This window comes from Mustelus asterias, unplaced genomic scaffold, assembly GCF_964213995.1.
Source record: "Mustelus asterias unplaced genomic scaffold, sMusAst1.hap1.1 HAP1_SCAFFOLD_531, whole genome shotgun sequence".
Lineage (NCBI taxonomy): Eukaryota > Metazoa > Chordata > Chondrichthyes > Carcharhiniformes > Triakidae > Mustelus > Mustelus asterias.
Window position 1 is genome coordinate 58944 of NW_027590482.1, and position 19744 is coordinate 78687.

Sequence of the window (19744 nt, forward strand, 5' to 3'; positions counted from 1 at the left end):
CCCTTTTGTGTCAAAAGATATTTAGGTTAGGTTGATTGGCCATGCTAAATTGCCCCTTATTGCCAGGGGGTTAAATACGTGGGGTTACGGGGCTAGGGTCTGGGTGGGATTGTTGTAGGTGGAGGCTCGATGGACTGAATGGCCTCCTTCTGCACTGTAGAGATTCTATGATGCATAGATCGTTCACTTTTGAATAACTCGGGACTGTGCACCTCACAATGTGTGATCCAGGAAATGGCGCTTGACAGATCTGGTGACTGATGGCCTCTGCAGCGGTCAGATATTTGTGAATGTGTGTCTCAGGTCACTGCGCTGCCCTAATTTCAAGCATCACCACCTCTGAATTGTTGCCTGTGTACTGACGCTCTGTGTGTTCTTTACCAGGGTCACATGAGCAGTGAACTGGAACATCAGTTGCGGTCTGTATCCAGTGTGGATGAACTCATGACGATATTTTACCCGGAGCACTGGAAAATGTTGAAGTGTCAGTCAATGAGAGGCCGACCGCAGTACAGGGAAACCGGCTTTGAAACAGCAACGGAGGAACCCGTGACATTTGCTGCAACGTTTTATAACCCTGAGATTCTTAAAAGTAAGTCACAATCTTGATGGTGAAAACTTTCCTCAGTCTTCTGATCAAAATCGTAAGATGCATTTCAATAATTTAACCATGTCAAATTTAACCATGTTCTAAAAGTCCGACCTACAGATATTAGTTTAGTTTATTTATTCGTATCAGAAGTAGGCTTACATTAACACTGCAATGAAGTTACTGTGAAAAGCCCCTGGTCGCCACACTCCTGCGCCTGTTCGGGTACACTGAGGGAGAATTTAGCATGGCCAATGCACCTAACCAGGTAGACCTAACCCATATAACTGAGCAAAATATTCAGGTAATTAACAGTTTCTTAACTTTGAAAGAGATCCCCTGTCAGTGTATACCCCTGAAGACATCACCTCTGTTTCTAATGTCTGGGGTCACTGCCATCATGCTGACACTTTGCTGAAATTCCTGCTCATTTCAGTTTTGCTTCAATGTTTTTGAAGGTTTCTTTTTGCTATGTAGATGGCAACACTTCCCTAACCTGGAAAACCATTATAAATAGCAGTGCCAGGGCACAATATTACAAGAGAGGCACATGGATCATCCTCCCCAGAAGCAAAGTTGCGGTGGAGTTGACCCGCTCTCCCTGTTGGGCCCCCCACTGACATAACGTTGAGGGCAAGTTAAATATGGATAGCACGGTGGCAAAGTGGTTAACACTGCTGCCTCACGGTGCCAGGGTCGCGGGTTCAATTCCTGGCTTGGGTCACTCAGTTCTGAGTGTAATGACTTCACTCAGGACATTGAGGTTGGCCTATTGGAATATGAGCTCCCTGATTAAGGAGTCAATTGATGGGCCAATCAGGGAGTCTTTTCCTTGTATTTAACTGGGAGTGTCAGTTCCTCTGGCACTCCCGAAGGTAGACTGCTGACTGATAGCACTCTGTGTACTGCTGTTGGAACTGTAAATAAAAAGATTTTGGTGAAGGGACTTCTGCCTCTGAAGACTTATTACACTGAGGTTACTCAATGACTGAACATCCACGTACTGCTCTCTGGGGTAGAGAATTCCAAAGATTCACAATCCTCTGGGTGAAACAATGCCTCCTCATCGCAGTCCAAAATGACTTGTCCCTTATCATGAGACCATGGCCCCTATAACATACTCTCCATACAGGGCCTCTCAGCACCTACCTCGTCAAGTCCACTTATGATTTTATACGTCTCAATGAGATAACATTTCATTCTTCCAAACTCCAGAAACCATGGGCCTAGTCTACTCAATCTCCCATCACAGAACAGTGCTCTCATCCCAGGAATCAATCCAGGCAGAGGTCAGATACAGATCAGTCATGATCTAACTGAATGGTAGAACAGTCTCGAGGGGCTGAATGGCCGACTCCTGTTCCTATGGCCAGTTCAATAACAGCGCTGCCAGACAAATACAATGTGGTAACGTGCACTTGAAAGCTCTAAGCATCCCTTCAATCGCTTTGAAGTTAGTCATGCAGTAGGATATGCTGTTCAGAGGGACATTCTGACCGCTACATAGCTTGTTGCAAAACAGCATCTGAGATCTCATTTAACTTTGTTAAAACTGGATTTAACGCCCACTTTTGATTGTTAATTTTGACCCATCAATAAAATGTCAATGGTTTTGAGGCACTTGCTCCATTGTGAACTGGGGAGAAAAGATTGGTATTTATATTGGACTTTCCACAACCTCCGAATGTCTCAAAGTACTTCACAGTCAATGGAGTACTTTAGAAGTGTGACACTGTTGCAATTCGGAAATGTGGCAGGAAACTTACACAAACAACAATTTGATAACCTGTTTTTGTGATGTTGATTGAAGGATAAATATTGGCCAGAAGACCAGGGGTAACTCCTCTGCACTTCTTTGAAATAGTACTGGCAATCTTTTAGTAAAGTCGCCATAATCCCAGATGACTGTAGAAACATAGAAAATAGGTGCAGGAGTAGGCCATTCGGCCCTTCAAGCCTGCACCACCATTCAATATGATCATGGTTGACCATACACTTTCAGTATCCCACTCCCACTTTCTCTCCATGCCCCTTGATCCCTTTAGCCACAAGGGCCATGTTCAGCTCCCTCTTGAACATATCCAATGAACTGGCCCCAATTGCTTTCTGTGGTCGAGAATTCCACAGGTTCACAACTCTCTGAGTGAAGAAGGTCTTCCTCAGCTCAGTCCTGAATGGCTTATCCCTTATTCTTAGACTGTGATCCCTAGTTCTGCACTTCCCCAACATCGGGAACATTCTTCCCGCATCTAACCTGTCCAGCACCATCAGGATTTTATATGTTTCTATGAGATCCCCTCTCATTCTTCTAAATTCCAGTGAGTACAAGCCCAGTTGATCCAATCCCTCTTCATATGTCAGTCCTGCCATCTCCAGCAATCAGTCTGGTGAACCTTTGCTCGACTCCCTCAATAACAAGGATGTCCTTCCACAGACTAGGAGACCAAAACTGCACACAATACTCAAGGTATGGCCTCACCAAGGCCCTGTATAATTACATCTGGGTTAAGGCCAATCTTTATCCTTCAATCAACATCACAAAAACAGGTTATCAAATTGTTGTTTGCGTAAGTTTCCTGCCATATTTCCTTACTCCTGTCCTCAAATCCTGGTGAGTGTGTAAAGTTTTGAAGGGGAAGAGCTGACTGACTGAGGATCGCAGTAAGAAGTCTCACAACACCAGGTTAAAGTCCAACAGGTTTATTTGGTAGCAAAATCCACTAGCTTTTGGAGCGCTGCCCCTTCGACGGGTGAGTGGGAGTTCTATTCACAAACAGGGCATATAAAGACACAAACTCAATTTACAGAATAATGATTGGAATGCGAGTCTTTCCAGGTAATCAAGTCTTAAAGGTACAGACAATGTGAGTTAGGCCGTCCTCATGTGTGCGGAACTTGGCTATCAGTCTCTGCTCAGCGACTCTGCGCTGTCATGTGTCGTGAAGGCCGCCTTGGAGAACGCTTACCCGAAGATCAGAGGCCAAATGCCCGTGACCGCTGAAGTGTTCCCCAACAGGAAGAGAACACTCTTGCCTGGTGATTGTCGAGCGGTGTTCATTCATCCGTTGTCGTAGGGTCTGCATGGTCTCCACATCATGACGGAGGATCACCATGCCTCAGGCGAAGGTTGAGAAGGTGGGGCCTTCATGAAGGACCTCAGCCAGTACAGGAATTGAACCAATAGCTGTTGACGTGGCTCCACATCACCAACCAGCTATCCAGCCAACTGAGCTAACCAACTCCCCAGGGATCCAATACATCCACTGGGGATCTTTTTACATCCACCCAAACAGACAAATGTCTCATCTAACGAATGGCACATCTGACAGTGCGGCACACATTCGCTCCTACTGCCCTGGAATGTCTCCATAGATCTTTTGTTCTCAAGCTCTGGAATGGAATTAGAAGCCAGAGCCTTGTAATTTAGGGGGTGTAAATAGCTTACTCTGTACAGTTTTAAGAGAGGATGTAAATGCATTAGAAGTAGCGAGGGGGTTATCTTGTGAGGAAAGGTTGGATAGCCTGGGCCTGTATGCATTGGAGTTTAGAGGTATTCTTATTCAAACATGTGAGATCCTGAGGGGATTTGACAGGGTAGATGTTGGGAGAATGCTGTGGGAGAGACGGTGGCACAGTGGTTAGCACTGCTGCCTCACAGCGTCAGGGACCCAGGTTCAATTCCAGCCTCGGGTGACTGTGCAGAGTTTGCACTTTCTCCCCGTGTCTGCGTGGGTTCTCTCTGGGTGCTCCGGTTTCCTCCCAAAGTCCGAATGATGTGCAGATTGGGTTGATTGGCCATGATAAATTGACCCTAGTGTCAGGGGATTAGCATGATACAGGAATAGGGCCTGGGTGGGATTGTGGTCAATACAGACTTGATGGGCTGAATGGCCTCCTTCTGTACTGTAGGGATGCTATGATAACTCAGAGAGAGTTTAAAAATAAGTGGGCTCGCATTTAAGGTGGAGATGAGGAGAGGGTTAGAGTCATAGAGGTTTACAGCATGGAAACAGGCCCTTTGGCCCAACTTATCCATGCCACCCTTTTTATTAAACCCCTAAACTAATCCCAGTAGCCTGCATTTGGTCCATGTCCCTCCATACCCATCTTACCCATGTAACTGTCTAAGTGCTTTTTAAAAGACAAAATTGTACCCACCTCTACTACTACCTCTGGCAGTTTGTTCCAGACACTCACCACCCTCTGTGTGAAAATATTGCCCCTCTGGACACTTTTGTATCTCTCCTCTCTCACCTTAAACCTATGCCCTCTAGTTTTAGACTCCCCTACTTTTGGGAAAAGGTATTGACTATCTAGCTGATCTGTGCCCCTCATTATTTTATAGATCTCTCTAAGATCACTCTTCAGCCTCCTACGCTCCAGAGAAAAAAGTCCCAGTCTATCCAGCCTCTCGTTATAACCCAAACCATCAAGTCCCAGTAGCATCCTAGTAAATTTTTTCTGCACTCTTTCTAGTGTAATAATATCCTTTCTATAATGCTGGTGGCATTTGCTACCAAATGCTGGTGGCCTTTGCTACCAAATAAACCTGTTGGACTTCAACCTGGTGTTGTTAGACTTCTTCCAATGTAAAGCAGCCAATATTGGATGCACAATTCACTGTGCGTTTACCAAATCTTCACTCCTATTGGGTGGAATTTTCCAGCTGCACACGCCCAAGACCGGAAATTCCCACCCGAGGTCAATAGATTTATAAATCGTCTGCCAAATTTTCTGTTCTGCCCGACACTTTTCCTGCAGCGGATGAGATGGGAAAATTCCACCGATTGACTTCACAATAAACCAAGAGATGGATAATGAGCATTAATTCCTGTTAAACCCAGGGATTTATATGATTCCATGTGGTCGTAACCAGTTTGTCTACTGATTTTCTGAGGTTTTGATGCTTTCCCATCTTGGTAAGAATGGACAAGCAGGAGAACCCCTGGTGGAAACTCATCATTCTCTGCTCTATATCTGGGTCTGGAGTAGGTACTTCCTTAGATTCAGTAGCAGCAGTGTGTACTGTCTACAAGATACACCGCAGAAATTCACTAAAGATCCTTAGACAGCACCTTCCAAACCCACGACCACTTTCATCTAGAAGGACAAGGGCAGCAGATACATGGGAACACCAACACCTGCAAATTCCCCTCTAAGCCACTCACCGCCCTGACTTGGAAATATATCGGCCGTTCCTTTGCAGTCGCTAGGTTAGAATCCTGGAATTCTCTCCCTTAACGGCATTGTGGGTCAACCCATGGATTGCAGCATTTCAAGAAGGCAGCTCACCACCACCTTCTCAAGGGCAATTAGCCATGGGCAATAAATGCTGGCCAGCTAGCGACGCCCATTTCCCACGAATGAATTAAAAAATCAGTTATAAACGGGCTGGGCACCTTACTTTTTATTGGTGTCGATTCATACTTTCCTATTGACGTATATGGTAGTGTAAGGCTAGGGTGGAACGATAATGCCCCCTGGTGACCTGTGCAAGATATTGTTTATCTTTCACTTGCGTTTGGCTTCATTCTGTCTGAAGGCAGACCGAGCAAGTACTTGGTGAGACGAAACTGGGGTCAAGCAAAGAACCATCAATGCCTGGATTACCCGCTGGGGAGATTAATACAAACAACATTCTGAATTCACTGAAGAGGAAGTTTGTCGTGATGGGCAATAATCACTGAATCAAATGGCCTTGCTCTGTATTATAGTGTCATTATCCTTATTTTGTGATCATATCTCAAATGCGTTATACCATATGGGAAATTGATGTGATGGCAATGGATTTGCAACTTGACGCTAATTTTTATAGATGCATGGGGTGACCACGGGTCTTGATTTGCACCCATTAAATTCCAGTCTAGGGGCTAAGGCATGTCCAATGGTTCAATGCCTCGTGGAATCAAGCTTAGGCTTTTGAAGGAGGTGATATTAGCAGCACAGATAATATTTCCATTTCTGCCTTGGTGTGAACTTTGTGCATCGTAGAGTCATAGGGTGAAATTTTTCCGTCCCGCTCGCCGTGGGAATCGTGTTATGGGACCCGGGTTCGATTCCCGGCTTGGGTCATTGTCTGTGTGGAGTTTGCACGTTCTCCCCGTGTCTGCGTAGGTTTCCTCCAGGTGCTCCGGTTTCCTCTCACAATCCAAAGATGTGCGGGTTAGGTGGATCGGCCATGCTAAATTGCCCCTTAGTGTCAGGGGGACTAGCTAGGGTAAATACATGGGGTTATGGGGATAGGGCCTGGGTGGGATTGTGGTTAGTGCAGACTCAATGGGCCGAATGGCCTCCTTCTGCACTGTAGGATTCTATGATTATATGATGAGGAATTTCAGTTACGAGGATAGGTTGGAGACACTTGAACTGTTCTCCTTCGAAAAGGGAAGATTGAGAAGAGATTGGACAGAGGTGTTTAAAATCATGAGGGATTTGTTGAGAGCCGACAGGAAGAAATTGTTCCCATTGGTGCAAGGATCCAGAACCAGAATCTGATTCTGGTGCAAAGGTCCATTGACCTCGGGTGGAATTTTCTGGCTTTGGGGGCAAGTGTGGCCAGAAAATTCCGCCCATAGAGTCATCCAGCATAGAAAAAGGTCTTTCGACCCACCATGTCTATGCCGACGATCAAGTACCAGTCCATACTAATCCCATTTACCAGCACTACCAGCAGAAGATTATTAAAATATTACAGTCAAGGAAAAACAACTTTCTGGTGCGATAGGATGAGGAATTTCAGTTACGTGGAACGGTTGGAGACACTGGGGCTGTTCTCCTTCAAAAAGAGACGATTGAGAGGAGATTGGACAGAGGTATTTAAAATCATGAGGGATCTGGAGAGAGCAGACAGGGATAAATTGTTCCCATTGGTGGAAGGATCCAGAACCAGAAGATACTGATTTAAGGTGGTCGGCAAATGAACCAGAGGCGACATGAGGAAACATCCTTTCATGCAGCGAGTGGTTAGGATATGGAATGCACTGTCTTTGAGAGCATGGTGAAGGCAGGTTTATCGAGACTTTCAAAGAGAGTCAGATAATTATCTGAAGAGAGAGGATTAGCAGCGCTATGGGGCAAAAGGCAGAGGAGTGGGAGTTTTTTTATTCATTCGTGGAACATGGGCGTTGCTGGCTGGCTAGTGTTTATTGCCCATCCCTAGTTGCCTGAGGGCAGTTCAGGGTCAACCACCAAGATTCCCAAATGCCATCATACCTACTTTATCACAATGCACATATAAATGAATCATAGAGTGGTTACAGAAAATAAAGAGACTATTCAGCCCATCTTGTCCCCTCTGGCTCTCTGCAAAAGCTACCCAGCTAGAGGAGGTGGTATTATCAGGAGACTATTAATCCGGAAACCCAGCTAATGTTCTGGGGACCCGAGTTTGAATAAAAAATATGTGGAGACCAGTTAAGGACAGCAGATTTCATTCCCTAAAGGACATTAGTGAACCAGATGGGTTTTCCCAACAATCAACAATGGTTTCATGGTCATCATTAGGGGCGGCACGGTAGCATAGTGGTTAGCACTGCTGCTTCACAGCTCCAGGGTCCCGGGTTTGATGCTCGGGTCACTGTCTGTGTGGAGTTTGCACATTCTCCTCGTGTCTGCGTGGGTTTACTCCGGGTGCTCCAGTTTCCTCCCACAGTCCAAAGATGTGTGGGTTAGGTTGATTGGCCAGGTTAAAAATTGTCCCTGAGATGCGTAGTTAGAGGGATTAGCGGGTAAATATGTGGGGGTAGGGCTGGGTGGGATTGTGGTCGGTGCAGACTCGATGGGCCGAATGGCCTCCTTCTGCACTGTAGGGTTTCTATGATTTCTTAATTTTTTATTGAATTCAAATTCCACCACCTGCCGTGGCGGGATTCGAACACGAGTTCCCAGAACATTAGCTGAGTTTCCAGATTAATAGTCTAGCGATGGCAGAGGGAAGTTATGTGTGGAACCGGAGGAGATTGGTGAAGCATTGAACCAATATTTCTCTTCGGTGTTCACGCAAGGGGACATGAATATAGCTGAGGAGGACACTGGGTTGCAAGGGAGTAGAATAGACAGTATTACAGTTGATAAGGAGGATGTGCAGGATATTCTGGAGGGTCTGAAAATAGATAAATCCCCTGGTCCGGATGGGATTTATCCAAGGATTCTCTGGGAGGCAAGAGAAGTGATTGCAGAGCCTCTGGCTCTGATCTTCAGGTCGTCGTTGGCCTCTGGTATAGTACCAGAAGATTGGAGGTTAGCGAATGTTGTCCCATTGTTTAAGAAGGGGAACAGAGACTTCCCCGGGAATTATAGACCGGTGAGTCTCACTTCTGTTGTCGGCAAGATGTTGGAAAAAATTATAAGGGATAGGATTTATAGTTATTTGGAGAGTAATGAATTGATAGGTGATAGTCAGCATGGTTTTGTGGCAGGTAGGTCGTGCCTTACTAACCTTATTGAGTTTTTTGAGAAAGTGACCAAGGAGGTGGATGGGGGCAAGGCAGTGGACGTGGTATATATGGATTTTAGTAAGGCGTTTGATAAGGTTCACCATGGTAGGCTTCTGCAGAAAATGCAGATGTATGGGATTGGGGGTGATCTAGGAAATTGGATCAGGAATTGGCTAGCGGATAGGAAACAGAGGGTGGTGGTTGATAGTAAATATTCATCATGGAGTGCGGTTACAAGTGGTGTACCTCAGGGATCTGTTTTGGGGCCACTGCTGTTTGTAATATTTATTAATGATCTGGATGAGGGTATAGTTGGGTGGATTAGCAAATTTGCTGATGACACCAAAGTCGGTGGTGTGGTAGACAGTGAGGAAGGGTGTCGTAGTTTGCAGGAAGACTTAGACAGGTTGCAAAGTTGGGCCGAGAGGTGGCGGATGGAGTTTAATGCGGAGAAGTGTGAGGTAATTCACTTTGGTAGGAATAACAGATGTGTTGAGTATAGGGCTAACGGGAGGACTTTGAATAGTGTGGAGGAGCAGAGGGATCTAGGTGTATGTGTGCATAGATCCCTGAAAGTTGGGAATCAAGTAGATAAGGTTGTTAAGAAGGCATATGGTGTCTTGGCGTTTATTGGTAGGGGGATTGAATTTAGGAGTCGTAGCGTTATGTTGCAACTGTACACAACTCTGGTGCGGCCGCACTTGGAGTACTGTGTGCAGTTCTGGTCCCCACATTACAGGAAGGATGTGGAGGCTTTGGAGAGGGTGCAGAGGAGGTTTACCAGGATGTTGCCTGGTATGGAGGGGAGATCCTATGAGGAGAGGCTGAGGGATTTGGGATTGTTTTCGCTGGAAAGGCGGCGGCTAAGAGGGGATCTTATTGAAACATATAAGATGATTAGAGGTTTAGATAGGGTGGATAGTGATAGCCTTTTTCCTCTGATGGAGAAATCCAGCACGAGGGGGCATGGCTTTAAATTGAGGGGGGGTAGTTATAGAACCGATGTCAGGGGTAGGTTCTTTACCCAGAGGGTGGTGAGGGATTGGAATGCCCTGCCAGCATCAGTAGTAAATGCGCCTAGTTTGGGGGCGTTTAAGAGATCCGTAGATAGGTTCATGGACGAAAAGAAATTGGTTTAGGTTGGAGGGTCACAGTTTGTTTTTTTTTAACTGGTCGGTGCAACATCGTGGGCCGAAGGGCCTGTTCTGCGCTGTAATGTTCTATGTTCTATGTTCTATGTTCTATAATACCATCTCCCCTGGCTGGGTAGTTTTTGCAGAGAGCCAGAGGGGGCAAGATGGGCTAATAGTCTATTTCTTTCCTGTAACCATTCTCTGATTCTATTTATGTGTGCTTTGTGATAAACTAGGCAAGATGGTATTCGGAAATCTTTGTCCACCTCACTTTTGGGAAACTTTTCCCTGGCTTTTGATGTGAAGTGAATATTTATGATTATGCAAACCCTGCATCATCACCCAGGACAAACCACTCCTGTTTAAATACAGGACATGGGGCTCCCTGATTGGACCATCAATTTGGCCCTTAATCTGGGAGCTCATATTCAAGCAGACCAACCTCAATTGCCTGATTAAAATCGTTACAGGTTGATTGCACCGATGCTTGCAGAGTGGTGGGGGCAGGGGGGATGTGCCCTGATGCTTGTGGAGAAGGGGGGGTTGCCTCACTGCTTGTTGGGGGGGCGCCGTGTCCATGGGAGGATGGGGGGCAATCTCTTTTCAGCGCAGATTAGGGCTGCCTTTAAAGATGGCGCTTGATCTCCGTGGAATGAGCATTGCCGGCTCTGTCGGGCCCCGCCCTGTCAGAGTGACGGCAGAAACCACGACCCCCTGGATTCTCTGTGCACAGAGTGCCGGAGAATCTGGTGAGAAAACTCAGCTGTGCAGCTGGAGAGCTGCACCCTCATTTTCTCACTGAAACCAACATTCGGACAATTTATCGGATATTACCACCCTTGGTTTTGTTTTTGTTTGGTTCTAGAAAATTTTCGAATTCTAGGGGTGTGATCTTACCGGCCATTCACACCCCGCTCCCGCTGCAGCGAGGAGGGAAAATTTGGCACCCAGCCAAATCTCTGTTCACGGCAGTAGGACCAGAAAATGCCACCGGTGTTTACGGAGATTCCGGCCTAGATGGATTCACTCAACTTGCTTGAACTGCAGGTAGCTGCTCGTTCAGATGATCTTCTGTTGGCCCTCTTGCTTGGAGGGTCATCCCACTTCCTTAATTTGATGGCTAGTCCACCCTCTGGGTCACCAATTGGCTGACTCGAGGGAAATCACTGCCAAATGACGATATCCCAAACAGCGCGGGGGTCATGACCCCCATTTGACCCCTGACATCAGGGTCCTGCCCCAAAACCCAGAGTCCCCATCAGTCAATTATGTCTTTAAGGCTGCAGTTGTTAATATTTAGTTTAAAAAACGTCGCAGAACTCAAAAGAGAACCCCATCGCTTCACTTTATAACTTTACAACTTGCCGGAGCACATCAAAGCATGAGAAGTTGGCAAAAGCCGAATACTGCCGAGGCTGGAAATGTGAAATAAAAATAGAAAATTCTGGAAAATGTTCAACAGCTCAGGCAACATCTGGCAGCGTTCCGACGAAAGCTCAAACATTGACACTGTTTCCCTCTCCACAGCTGCTGTCAGGAGAATTTCCAGCAGTTTCTATGTTTTAGGTGAGGTAATTGGTACTGGGGAATCGGACATTCCTGTGTCAGAGCAGAACTGCAATGATTTTTTGTTCCCTTTCATTCTTTCATATGATGTGGGAGTCGCTGGCAAGACCGGCATTTGTCACCCATCCCAAACTGGTCTTTGAACCGAACATTTCTGAGGGCAGTTGAGAAAAGGCTTTCAGGGAGCTGGGAAAGAAAAACAGAAGGGAAGTTTTGCAATAGGGTGGAGGGTAAAAGTACAGTTTATTTATTAGTCACAAGTAAGGCTTACATTAAAACTGCGATGAAGTTGTTGTGAAATTCCCCATAGTTTCCACAGTCCGGCACCTGTTCAGGTCAATGAACCTAACCAGCACATTTTTCAGATTGTGGGAGGAAACCCTCGCAGACAACGTGCAGATTCCACATAGACAGTGACCCAAGCCGGGAATCAAACCCGGGTCCCTGGCACTGTGAAGCAGCAGTGCAAACCGCTCGGCTCCCGTGGTAGGAGAGATTAAATAAGGAAAGGTTTCATTGGTACAAAGACGAGGAGTGTGGTAATGGATAAAGTAAAGAAACAAAAGGCGTGTGTGGATGAGATGTGAACGGCGGCACAGCATCCATCTGAAAGAAGAGTAACGGAATAAAGAAAAAACGACCAGAATTTGTCATAGTCTCCTTCTAAATGTCATTACACAATCAGTTTATTGAAATGAGGAGCCTGGACAGAGTGGATAGTCAGAAGCTTTTTCCCAGGGTGGAAGAGTCAATTACTAGGGGGCACAGGTTTAAGGTGCGAGGGGCAAGGTTTAAAGGAGATGTATGAGGCAAGTTTTTTACCCAGAGGGTGGTGGGTGCTTGGAACCCGTTGCCGGGGGAGGTAGTGGAAGTAGATACGATAGTGACTTTTAAGGGGCGTCTGGAAAAATACATGAATAGGATGGAAATAGAGGGATATGGTCCCCGGAAGGATAGGGGATTTTAGTTCAGATGGGCAGCATGGTCAGTGCAGGCTTGGAGGGCCGAAGGCTCTGTTCCTGTGCTATAGTTTTCTTTGTTCTTTGAAAGGAGATTTACTGTGTTGGCTTTTCATCCATCTAACCCAAGTAGGTTTTGATTATTGTTCTGTGATATTTGAATCTGCCCAATCAGGTATTGATTCTGAGTGGAAAAAGACTCAGTGCATGCCCAGGGAGGTGTCCTTGGACGTGGGAAAAGAATTTGGGTCAGCAACAAACATCATCTTTAAACCGTCCTGCGTGTCTGTCTACAGATGTGGTGGCTGCTGCAACAGCGAGGGAGTAACATGCATGAACACCAGCACTTCTTATGTCAGCAAGACAGTAAGTATTGATTACTTTTGTTGCTCATTTTACCAGACAATGGAAATTGCCACAGGAACAGTATTATTTTTTACCTCACTGCTCCATGTTGTTGAATGGCTACTGTAAAAAGAACATAACAAATGAGAACGGGAGTAAGCCATGTCACCCCTTGAACCACATCCATCATTGATCTAGATAGGTAAACCATAGGTAAACAGTTGGTCTAGATAGGTAAATGTTGTTGGCGCAGACTTGGAGGGTAGAAGGGCCTGCTTCTGTTCTGTCATGTTCTTTGTTCTTTGTATTCACGACGATCTCCCCTATCATGTCCTCTTCCTAAATTCTTTGATTTCTTTATAACAATCTCAGACATGCAAGTCACATTCACACCACACAAGTGCCAGACAATGACCATCTCCAACAAGAGGGAATCTAACCATCCCCCCTTGACATTCAATGACATTTACATTGCAGAATGCCCCACTGTCAACATCCTGGGGGTTACCATAGAAACCATAGAAACCCTACAGTGCAGAAAGGCCATTCGGCCCATCGAGTCTGCACTGACCACAATCCCACCCAGGCCCTATCCCCGTATCCCTACATATTTACCTGCTAATCCCTCTAACCCTCATATTTACCCACTAATCCCTCTAATCTACGCATCCCGGGACACTAAGGGACAATTTAGCTTGGCCAATCAACCTAACCCGCACATCTTTGGACTGTGGGAGGAAACCGGAGCACCCGGAGGAAACCCACGCAGACACGGAGAGAATGTGCAAACTCCGCACAGACAGTGACCAGAGCCGGGAATCGAACCCAGGTCCCTGGAGCTGTGAAGCAGCAGTGCTAACCACTATGCTACCGTGCCGCATTTGACCAGAACTAAACTGGGGTCCATGTATAAACACTATGGTTACCAGAGCAGGTGAGAGGTTGGGAATCCTGCGCAGAGTATCTCACCTCCTGACTCCTCAAAACCCATCCACCATCTCCAAGGCACAAATCAGACCTGTGCTGGATCCACTTGCTTGGATGTGTACAGCTCCTACAACTCTCAATCACAGAATACTACAGTGTAGAAGAGGCCCATCGGCCCATCGAGTCTGGACCGCCGTATGAAAGGCCCTGACCTGCCCACCTAATCCCACTTGCCAGCACTTGGCCCATAGCCTTGAATGTTATGGCGTGCCAAGGACTCATCCAGACACTTTTTAAAGGGTGTGAGGCATCCCGCCTCCACCACTCTCCCAGGCAGCACCCATCCAGGACTAAGCATCCCCATTGATTGAACCCCATCACCTTCAACATTCACTCCCTCCACCACCACCGCATAGTGGCAACAATGTGTCTACAAGATGCATTGCAACAACTCACCAAGCCTCCTTCACAGCACCTTCTAAACCCTTGACCTCTCCCAGCTAGAAGGCCAAGGGCAGTTGATGTGTGGGAACACCTCCACTTGCAAGTTCCCCTCCAAGCCACATGCCATCCTGACTTGGAAATATATCACCGTTTCTTCACTGTTGCTGGATCAAAATCCTGGAACTCCCTTCCTAACAGCATTGCGGGTGTACCTACAACATATGGGCTGTGATCTTACCGGCTCACCGTGATGGTCCATCAGCGTGAAGAGCTGGGAAGATAGCATGAGAGGACAAAAATCATGAATCGGATTTTTGGCCCCTCACGCTATCTACCTGGCCCCTTTTTACCGGAGCGCCCAGAGGAAACCCATGCAGTAACCCTAACTGGGTGGCACAGTGGCACACTGGTTGGCACTGCTGCCTCGCAGTGCCAGGGACCTGGGTTCAATACCGGTTTCGGGTGACTGCCTATGTGGGGTTTGCACGTTCTCCCCATGTCTGTGTGGGTTTCCTCCAAAGAAGTGCGGGTTAGGGTGGATTGGCCATGCTAAATTGCCCCTTAGTGTCAGGGGGATTAGCAGAGTAAATATGTGAGGTTACGGGGATAGGGCCTGGTGGGATTGTTGTCCGTACAGGCTCGATGGGCCAAATGGCCTCCTTCTACGCTGTGGGGATTCTAACTATGACTATAACACTGCATTCTGAACCCTTGCCTTTCCTCCTCCCCTATGTACTCTATGAATGGTATGCTTGTCTGTATAGCACACATGGAACAATACTTCTCACTGTATCCCTATACACGCGACAATAATAAATCAGATTAGACATGGGGAGAATGTGCAAACTCCACACAGACAGTCACCCCAGGTCGGAATTGAACCCGGGTCCCCGGCACTGTGAAGCAGCAGTGCTAACCACTGTGCCACCATGCCGCCCAGCCTCAGCGCACGTGACAAAACAAAGGTAATGATTCCCCACCCCTCGACCTCAGACAGTTATTTTCAATGGAATCAGGTCAATGAAGTATTTTTATGAGAAACGTCCAGGATATAAAAAGAAGTACCACGCCACCAGCGCTTTGAAGAACTAGCTGCCTGCATGCGTCGAGGCCTTGGTTTCCTCAATAATATAATTAGCAAAAAAATTTAAGAGGTGTTGAAATCTGTAACTCACCACTGGGGAATTGTGGAAGTGAAGCTCTGGTCGACTGCTGCATAATTGAAACCGACTGAATAAACATCTTGCTTGTTACTACATTTTTGGATGTGTGAATGGCCCTTTGTCCAAGCTGGAATCGACGACTGAATATGAATGGCTGAATGTCTACTATTATGGGACCAAAACAGTGATGGTGCGACCTTTGGCCTACCTCACTCCATCACCGTGCCCCCTCCCCAGCCCCCTGCCCCACCTGTTGGAAACTTGGACCTAAAAATTGGATCGTGCTCAGATCCAGAAGCGATCCGGATGAAGGTGTTCACCTTCAAAGAGGCCCCCTGAAGGAACTCGGGAAATTGGCTGGAAGGTTTTTGTTGTATAACACCAGTGACTACCTGTGCCAGTTGCTGCCCAGAGAGAGGTCATCACTTCAGGAATGGAGTTGGGATTGAGCAGATAGGATATCAGTCAGGAACAATAGTTAAACTATAGTTAAGAAAGTCCACCAACACTTCTGCTTTTTCAGGAGGGTAAGGAAATGACTGTCACCAACATTTACAGATGCACCATAGAAAGCACTCTTTCTGGGTGTATCACAGCTTGGTATGGCTCCTGCTCTGTCCAAGACCGCAAAAAACTACAGTGTTGTGAACATAGCCCAGTCCATCACGCAAACCAGCCTCCCATCCATTGACACTGTCTACACTTCCCGCTGCCTCGGAAAAGCAGCCAGCATAATTAAGGACCCCACGCACCCCAGACATTCTCTCTTCCACCTTCTTCTGTCAGGAAAAGATACAAAAGTCTGAGTTCACGTACCAACCAACTCAAGAACAGCGTCTTCCCTGCTGCCATCAGACTTTTAAATGGACCTACCTTATATTAAGTTGTGATGTGGAGATGCTAGCATTGGATTGGGGTGGACACGGTAAGAAGTCTCACAACACCAGGTTAAAGTCCAACAGGTTTATTTGGAATTCTGAGCTTTCAGAGCGTGGCTCCTTCATCAGGTGATGATCACTCACCTGATGAAGGAGCAGCGCTCCGAAAGCTCGTGATTCCAAATAAACCTGTTGGACTTTAACCTGGAGTTGTGAGACTTCTTATTGTATTAAGTTGAACTTTCTCCACACCCTAGCTAAGTAGCTATCACTACATTCTGAACCCTCTCCTTTCCTTCTCTCCTATGTACTTTATGAATGGTATGCTTTGTATAGTGCGTAAGAAACAATACTATTCACTGTATCCCAATTGGTGAGTGTCTGAACAAGCTGCCAGAGGTAGTAGTCGAGGTGGGTACAATTTTATCTTTTAAAAGGCATTTAGATAGTTACACGGGTACAATGGGTATAGAGGGATATGGGCTAAATGCGGGCAATTGGGATTAGTTTAGGTGTTTAAAAAAAGGTTTAGCATGGACAAGTTGGGTCGAAGGGCCTGTTTCCATGCTGTAAACCTCTATGACTCTATGACATGTGACAATAATAAATTAAAATTAATCGATAAGTCTGGGATAGACCATCGGAGGAGGGTGGGGGCAGTGGTGGAGTTAGTACAGGCTAGCAGCAGCCCTCAGTTTTAATGCTGAAAGCACACACATGTGTCTGATTAATTTGCTGACGTACTTCAAAGATGTAACAAACAAGGTGGATAATGGAGGTCCTGTCGATGTAACATATCTAGACTTCCAGAAGGCATTTAATAAGGTGTTGCACAAAAGTTTAATACACAAGGTAAGATCAAGTGGGATTAGAGGTAATTTATTAGCTTGGATAGAGGACTGGTTAAGCAACAGGAAGCAGAGAGTCAGGATCTATGGGTCCTTTTTCGGGTTGGCAAGATGTATCTACAGGGGTGCCACAGGGTTCGGTCCTCAGGCCCCAACTCTTTACAATCTATATTAATGACTTGGATGCAGGGATATAAAGTACCATAGCCAGCTTTGCAGTTGACACAAAAATAGGTGAGGTAGTAAGTTTAAGGTTTATTTATTAGTATCACAAGTAGGCTTACATTAACACTGCAACGAAGTTACAAAGAAATCTAAAGTTTACAAATGGATATGGATAGGTTAGGTAAATGTGCCAAAATTTGGCAGATGAAGTTTAATGTGGATAAGTGTGAGGTTATCCATTTCGGTCGGAAAAATAGAATGGCAGCTTATTACTGAAATGGAGAGAAACTTCGGGGTGCTTCGGTGCAGAGGAATCTGGGTGGCCTCATGCATGAATCACAGAAAACTAGTATGCAGGTACAGCAGGCAATAAGGAAGGCACGGTAGCACAGTGGTTAGCACTGCTGCTTCACAGCTCCAGGGACCTGGGTTCGATTCCCGGCTTGGGTCACTGTCTGTGTGGAGTTTGCACATTCTCTTCATGTCTGCGTGGGTTTCCTCCGGGTGCTCCAGTTTCCTCCCACAGTCCAAAGATGTGCAGGTTAGGTTGATTGGCCATGCTAAAATTGCCCATTAGTGTCCTGAGATGTGTAGATTAGAGGGATTAGTGGATAAAATATGTAGGGATAGGGCCTGGGTGGGATTGTGGTCGGTGCAGATTCGATGGGCCGAAGGGCCTCTTTCTGCACTGTAGGGTATCTATCTATCAAATGGAACCTTGGCATTTATTGCTAAAGGAATAGAATATAAAGATCGGGAAGTGTTGCTGCAACTGTATAAGGCATTGGTGAGACCGCATCTGGAGTGCTGTGTGCAGTTTTGGCCCTGACTTAAGGAGGGATGTAGTTCCATTTGAGGCAGTTCAGAGGAGGTTCACTAGGTTGGTTCCAGAGATGAGGGATTTGTTGTATGAAGGGCGATTGAGCAATTTAGGCCGATACTCTCTGGAATTTAGAAGAATGAGAGGAGATCTAATTGAGGTATATGAGATGTTAAGGGGGAGATACAGGGTAGACGTAGAGAGGATGTTTCTTCTTGTGGAGTAACTTAGAATGAGAGGTCATAGCTTTAGGATAAGGGGTGGCAGATTTAAAACCGAGATGAGGAGAAATTATTCCTCTCAGAGGTGTGGTGAATCTGTGGAATTCACTCCCCCAGAGTGTTATGGATGCCGGAACTTTGAATAAATTTAAGGAGGAGATAGCCAGATTTTTAAATAGAAATGGGTTGAAGGGTTAAGGAGAATGGGCAAGAAAGTGGAGCGGAGGCAAACATGAGATCAGCCATGATCGTACTAAATGGTAGAGCCGGGCTCGAGGAGCTGAATTGCCTACTCCTGCACGTAGAGTCATGGAGTCACGGAGGTTTACAGCATGGAAAAAGGTCCTTTGGCCCAACTTATCCATGCCGCCCTTTTTTTTAACCACTGTGCTACTCCTGATTGCCCACCCTTGGCCCATATCCTTCTATACCCATCTTACCCATGTAACTAAATGTTTTTTAAAAGACAAAAGCCTCTACTACTACCTCTGGCAGCTTGTTCCAGATACTCACCACCCTCTGTGTGAAAAAATTGCCCCTCTGGGCCCTTTCTGTATCTCTCTCCTCTCATCTTAAACCTATGCCCTCTCGTTTTAGACTCCCCTACCTTTGGGAAAAGATGTTGACTATCTAGCTGATCTATGCCCCTCATGATTTTATAGACCTCTTTAAGATCACCCCAAAGCCTCCTATGCTCCAGAGAATAAAGTCCCAGTCTATCCAGCCTCTCCTTATAGCTCAAACCATCAAGTCCCGGTAGCATCCTAGTAAATCATTTCTGCACCCTCTTAGTTTATTAATATTCATTCTCTGCTCTTTCACTTTGTGGCGGCATAGTGGCACAGTGGTTAGCACTACTGCCTCACAGCACCAGGGACCTGGGTTTGACTCCCGGCTTGGGTCACTGTCTGTGTGGAGTTTGCACATTCTTCTTGTGTCTGCATGGGTTTCTTCCAGGTACTCCCTTTTCCTCCCACAGTCTGAAAGATGTGCTGGTTAGGTGCATTGACCTGAACAGGCGCCGGAATGTGGTAACTAGGGGAATTTCACAGTAACTTCATTGCAGTGCTAATGTAAGCCTTACTTGTGACTAATAAATATACTTAGAACCATAGAACCATAGAAAATTACAGCTCAGAAACAGGCCTTTTGGCCCTTCTTGTCTGTGCCGAACCATTTTATGCCTAGTCCCACTGACCTGCACTTGGACCATATCCCTCCACACCCCTCTCATCCATGAACCCGTCCAAG

At 46.3% G+C, this 19744-nt stretch overlaps 1 protein-coding gene across 1 annotated transcript in view; it reads left to right on the forward strand.

The window, feature by feature from the left end:
• Positions 1-388: 388 nt before the first annotated feature.
• The window catches only part of vegfc (vascular endothelial growth factor c), an 80254-nt gene continuing 60898 nt past the window's right edge, over positions 389-19744 (forward strand). Inside the window, exons 1-2 of the mRNA XM_078204971.1 lie at positions 389-592; positions 12858-13048. Of these exons, the coding sequence (XP_078061097.1) occupies positions 391-592; positions 12858-13048 (393 nt within the window). The 5' untranslated portion in view covers positions 389-390. The remainder of the gene's footprint in view (positions 593-12857; positions 13049-19744) is intronic.